The sequence below is a fragment of the Penicillium oxalicum genome, chromosome VI (assembly GCF_001723175.1).
Source record: "Penicillium oxalicum strain HP7-1 chromosome VI, whole genome shotgun sequence".
In the NCBI taxonomy this organism is placed as follows: domain Eukaryota; kingdom Fungi; phylum Ascomycota; class Eurotiomycetes; order Eurotiales; family Aspergillaceae; genus Penicillium; species Penicillium oxalicum.
In genome coordinates, this window is record NC_064655.1 from 227,093 (window position 1) to 233,092 (window position 6,000).

At 46.1% G+C, this 6,000-nt stretch overlaps 2 protein-coding genes across 2 annotated transcripts; one reads left to right on the plus strand and one right to left on the minus strand.

Annotated features, from left to right (window-relative positions):
* Positions 1 to 300: 300 nt before the first annotated feature.
* Positions 301 to 827, plus strand: POX_f07414 (uncharacterized protein; the record flags this gene model as incomplete). Its single annotated transcript, XM_050116217.1, has 2 exons — positions 301 to 438; positions 489 to 827. 2 exons carry the CDS (start codon positions 301 to 303, stop codon positions 825 to 827), a joined length of 477 nt encoding a protein of 158 aa, XP_049966356.1.
* Positions 828 to 4,590: 3,763 nt separating this feature from the next.
* Positions 4,591 to 5,159, minus strand: POX_f07415 (uncharacterized protein; the record flags this gene model as incomplete). The annotated part of the gene is made up of 2 exons (XM_050116218.1): positions 4,591 to 4,995; positions 5,055 to 5,159. The coding sequence occupies 2 exons, from the start codon at positions 5,157 to 5,159 to the stop codon at positions 4,591 to 4,593; spliced, it is 510 nt and encodes a 169-aa protein (XP_049966357.1).
* Between the last annotated feature and the right edge of the window lie 841 nt (positions 5,160 to 6,000).

Here is a 6,000-nt window from a genome sequence, read left to right on the forward strand (position 1 = left end):
CCTCGTATAGTAACGAGGTATTACACTACAGATCCCCAAACTAATTGAATTAACCACACATACAAAGGGATTTGGTACGCTAGTTTTCTGTTGGCCCCAGTATGTGTAAAGCCACTTCAACATCATTAGCGTCCATAAACGGTGAATCCAGTGACCCACCACTGCGCAGATGGTGGGTCACGACTTTTTGGCTATTGTCTAGATGGATATTTTGGTCAAGAATATAAAGTCGTAAGGGTAATCACAAAGCCTATCTATTTCATACTATCTCAACTAGGCTTGCTTGCAAAAAGCCGTACGATGGATGCCCCTGCCAAGGTCGCTTTGGGGAGCCGCCCGTGTAAGAGAAGACGGGAAGACCCTGAAGTAGACGACTCCAAACTCGCCAATGAACGGCAAACACCAAAGGAGAAGATGAGCACTCTGACTCGGATCAAGGTAAAATCCTTTCGCGACGTAAATTTCTACAAGACACTGATAGGGCATAGGCAGCACCTCGTGGCATGAAATTGTCTCTTGTGGAAGAAATGAAACCACTTTTGGATGAGAATCCCCCTTTTGCGTCCTCGACAATGGAGTTCCTTGACCTCTACCTTCTTCTGTGGGAGTCTTATGTGATCGACTCGGCGCGCAAGATCCGTTTGGAAGAGGAGCAGCGACGGCTCCAAGCCGAGAACGCTTGGCTGATACACGCAAATAATCGGTTGTTCCAGGCTTGCACCGACCGAGAGCTGATTTTGTGGGACCGCCAAGAGGCGTTTGATTCCGTGCAAGAGGCCATGGTCCAGGTGCTTGAGGCACTGCGTGTTCCGTTGATCAGCCGTTGATTACCTAATCACCCACACACGACCGAACAATTTCCTGTGGGGCAATATCGGTACGGTGGGGGCGGCGCGCGTGTTGAGAAAATGGGGGTTGAATCTTTCAAAGACAGTAGTCAATTGTCTTCGAAGATACAGTAGCAGGAAATAGGCTTTGAATATAAGCAAAACGTTCTAAAAATTGTGCCCAGTTCTTTTCGTGTATTATGTTCAAGAGATAGGCGACAGTCCGCCGACGGAGCTGATGCTAATTTCATACTTCATAACTTTATAAGCTAGAGTATGCTGCCGCAGTTTTCTCCATAACAAAAAAGGGCGCTTTTCATTTGAGTTGAGGACTGCATTCTGTTAAATTTCATCGCTATGGTTGTCCCTGCCTCTAAGAATCTCTTGTTCGTGTCATTCGATATCGATCTCGAGTCACTATGGACGGAATTCGATGATATACCCAGCCCCCCACCGTGCATTGGATCTGACAAGGACAGTTACGACATCACCCTTGCATATCACTGGCAAGCTTTTCATGTTCCAATCAATGCAAAGCCCACTCGTGTGGAATGTTTCTTTGATGTGGGTACTGCATTCGGCCGCTACACGCTCTGGACAGGTCCAGACCCATTGGGCCCTTATACATGTGCAGACGATCTATTTCTCTATATCTCGACTTTTCTGCTCTTAGAAGACTTCCAGTGGCTGGAGTTTCGACTTTGCAAAGTGCATGCTGCCACCGAGGAGGTCCTGGCGCAGTATCCGTTTTTCCTTCCCCGAAGGGAATCTTTACTCGGGAATTTGCGACGGACGCGCGAGCAGATTGGAGATGTTCTTTGTCAGGCTGCTTTTGCAAAAAATACAAGCTATCGCTTCTAGTTGATCATTCGCCCTATTCGGGAACCGATGTACCAAAAGAGTGGAACAGATATAGGGTCTTTCCTTGATTGCATCTATACTCGAACCGCAACGTTTTGTTGAAAACATAATGGGAAATCCTTCAATGTAGCTTTGAGCATGAGTACTCACTTGTCTCTTTCGATTAGACGTACATAAATGAAAATAATTACTTGATGCACGTGATCTATGTATTGATAAGCGAAGAGCTCGCACTCTTGAGTACATATCGGCGTGGGAACGACAGAGGTGGAGAATAAAGCAAAACAGCTATCAGCTATCTCTACCGCTTCATTATTCATTTCCAGCAGTGTCAATGTTAATCATTCAATTAAACCCCCGGCAATGGTAAGACCCTGAGCTACCCACACAGCCATTGAAGTGGGTTGTCAGGTCGACGAAGTGGACCATAAGCCTCATAAAAACGGTGAATTTCGGTTGTCACGGTATTGGTGACCATACACTGGTCAATATAGTTGGAGTCACCAGCTTGAACCAAGCTCTTTAATCTTTCCGGTAGCACGGAAGATCGTTCACCGCAACTGCCACCGGTTAGAATCTCTAGATCAACGCTTCCTTCTTGCTACGCTGAATATGCGTGAAGTTTTCACCTTTTGAGCTCACATCGGAGCACCACCAAATATCGATAACAGTCACGTACAGTTGTCTCAACGATTTCCATCTCCTCGGCCGGAGAAAAGAGACGTCCACGCGTCAAGGGCCAGAGCTCCCTCCTATCGTCAGTATGGTTTTGTGTGGATATTGGCATGATCTACACCTGCTGCAGTCAATTCTGGTCTGAATTCTGTCCTCACACAAAGATCGGGCTAGATACTAATACTGCCACTTCCCACATTGCCTGAGTTGCCCACGCTTCCTCCATTTCCTTCGTTATGCGTTGGTTTCAAGGTATGACTATGTGGATTAACAGCAGGTACTGTATATATCTTCTTGAGTCCTAAGCATTGATCGGAATTTCTGATGGACGCAGATTCAAGGTGGCGAGGGAACAGCTACCATCATACACGGAAGAGAGCCCGCCACCAATTCCTGTATCGCAGCCGTATGAGATTAGTGCACCACGGGCACCACGAGCACCACCAATTGACGCACTTCGATGTCAAATATGCCACGGCCGTCGGTCTGTCTCTTATCACGAAAATCATTCTAGTGACCCGATTGGCTTTCCAGCGGTCGGTATCTGTTCTCGCCGGCGGACGAACTGTAAATTCTATAGAGCGAGACGGGATGCTTCAGCCATGGGCTTGCTGGCCATTTCGGAACTTCCAACAGATTGACGCATGATAGGGAGGATTCCTATGGACAGGAGAATTTAGGAGAAATCAGTGTGCCGTACGGATTTTATCGAAGAAGCACTTTATTAAGCTTCTATACAGTTTAAAACATGACATGAATATGTTTGTTTGTGGCTGCCAGTCACATGGTTCTGTCTATTAGATCCTCCAGCCCTCTTGTTAGATCTTAGCTTCTTCAACGATCTGTTGTCTCCTCTCCTTCTTCCCTTAGATTCAAAGGATGAATAGATGTTAGCTGTAGTCGAATATACTCCCAGCACGCGCTACAACGGGTTTAGGGGGCATCCATCCGGTCACCCCATGCCCATACTAACTTAGCAGACCTTGCTAGGGGCTGCGACTTGGTAATGCTCGTTCAGAGTACTGATGACCAGCGTTGGGGCTGATTCTCTCTAGCCTGGTTAGCCTGGTGGGCCCATGGGGCCGGTCTAATGGGCGGCGTCATGTTCGGACCACACACGGCATGGCCCCAGATCAAAAGTTGTCAGAACAAGAAATGACCGTATGGACTAAGAATGCCGCCTATAGTGCATTTTTGGTCTTGCGGTATTGTGCCCCATGTTCTGTCCGACAAAAGTCAAAAATTTGAGGCTGCTGCCGACATGGGGCCGGACGCAACGCCTCACTGATTCGCGCACCTTTTGCCCCGTACATACTCCATGACATCAGAGATATTCTTGGGCAGAATATGGGGCATGTTTTGATCGTTTCAAGGACGTAGTCTGTACCAGTGGGACGGCGATTCGTCTGCTTAAATGCATGAGACTCGCTGCCCGACGATTTAAATAATTATGTTAAAAAATTATTTTAAGTCATCTAACAAGTGTTCTCAATTTTCTTAAACGCCTTCACGTTGACATCCACCAAAGACTAACTGCGACTTTACACAACTCGTTTCCCGGAAAATCACGTGCCGTATAGTAACCATTGATAGCAGTACCTGTCCATTTACGTCATGGTTGGCGGCCATCAATTTCTTATTTCTGGATATCAAATGTGATGGCCAGTCACTAAGAGTAATATATCATTACTCATCCTGAATATTTTCTCCAAACTGCTTCTTGGTTCGCATCTCATATTGGTAGGTGCATCTTTGCGCAGACTGCGGAACATTTTGTTGAGGTTTCAGCAGTCTTCAATGTCGCTGAGGGTAGGTCGTCCTCCCTGAGGCATACTAGCCTTATACGGAAACGTGGTCTCAGGGAAGTGTGAATAGCACACTTCTACTCAGAGGTTATCTTAGATTGTGAAAGATCTTCAATATAACTCAATAGCTGGTATATGGTGTCTGTCCTCCTAGATCCTGTCCCTCATCCCAATAAGGTCTAGCAATCAACCAATTAAACCTAATATTGCTCTAATCTGTGTAAATATATGTCAGTTGAGGCGACGCCTCGCCAAAGATATACGTGAATATACGACGAACGAAGGTTCAAGTTGCCATGTCAACAACATCATTGATACTCTTTGCAATCTCTGAGCTGCGTCTCGCGAATCATTTAGGTTTGGATAGTCATAGACAAGTTTATCAATACATTAAGAGGCACACATAGATTATTGTCAGTGCATCAAGCATTCGCCGTCATTTCTTGCGAGGGCAATGTCACATCATCTGACACATACATATTCCAGTTCTTCAGTGCCTCAAGCATTTGTTCTCTGGCATGCTCCATGCCTTCATGGAAGGATGCGAGGCGAGTGGTTTGATCTTCCTCACGCTTTTTCAAGCGACCTTCCTCCTGCCTCAATTGTACATTGTCGGCTCTCAGGGCTTGATTTGTATCTTCAAGAGCCTGGGCATCGACATGCTTAGTGACACATGACTCCCACAGCCGCCGAAACAGCCCCACCAGCCTCGCTGCCTGGGAAGCTAGCTTCGGGTCTTCACGCTCAAGCTTGTCCAGAGTGTTAAGTACCGATTGGAACGGGCGTGTCATCAGCGTGCGTTGGTCATGGGTTTGAAGCGTGTCAAGCTGTAGCGGTAATTTAGAACTCTTTTTGCAGAACTTCCCTTGAGGCATCCAAAACTTACAGTTGTGATATTCGAAGTCGCTGCTTCCGATGGCTGATCATCATTCGCATTTGTATGAGTTTCGCGGAATCCCTGGACTGCCAGCACTTCCTTTGGGGTCTCCATCTCTGTGATCGAGATCTGAGCTTATCACTTTGGTGGTAAAACAATATTGTGACCCGGTGTAAGACTTATAAGTCTGTACTCTTAGAAACATATTAGTTCCAGTTTTGGTGTGAATATACAATTTCCCCATTCTCGACCTCAATTTTACAGCGGAATTGAGACGGCGCTACTCAACGGTTCTGCAGTACGTTGAAGTCCCTACATCGCCAAAATATACAGCCCTCACCATTGAAATATCGATGTTGAGACATCGCGTTTAATGAAACCTGGTTGTGCGACGCGACAGGTACGAGGCCGGTGAAGACATCTCAGTACAGTGCGGTGAGGGGTTGAACGAGGCTGCACTTTATCAGCAGTGCTGTCAGTGAATGACTTCGCCACTGGCCCCGCAATAACGCTACGCGGTTCACTTCAATCTAAATACAAATCCCCTGGTCTAAAGGTGAAGCCAACATTGAAATCCTGTGATGCGTACATAATTCTTGCTCAAGCGACTCCTTTCCTTATGGAAGGACCAAGATTTACCTGTCAACATTTCAACCATCCAATAAAGCACGCTGTGAATTTAAACTAAGCTCATAATTTTCTATACCTTGGAATTCTCTACTCTGCTCTCGATTTTTCAAGTTCAAGATTTGCTTTCAACGAGTCTTGACAGCTGAAGAATGTTTTAAGATGACAAGATTTAGACCTGGAGGCGGATAGAATACTTTCGCTCTCATCCTTGGGTATATGAGGGACCCCAACGATGGTTTTATATTTTCCGTTTCGGTGTCTCCAGTAGTTTCCTTCCAAAATCAAACCATGTTGCCTTCTTAAATTGTGATGCAGTGAAGAATTA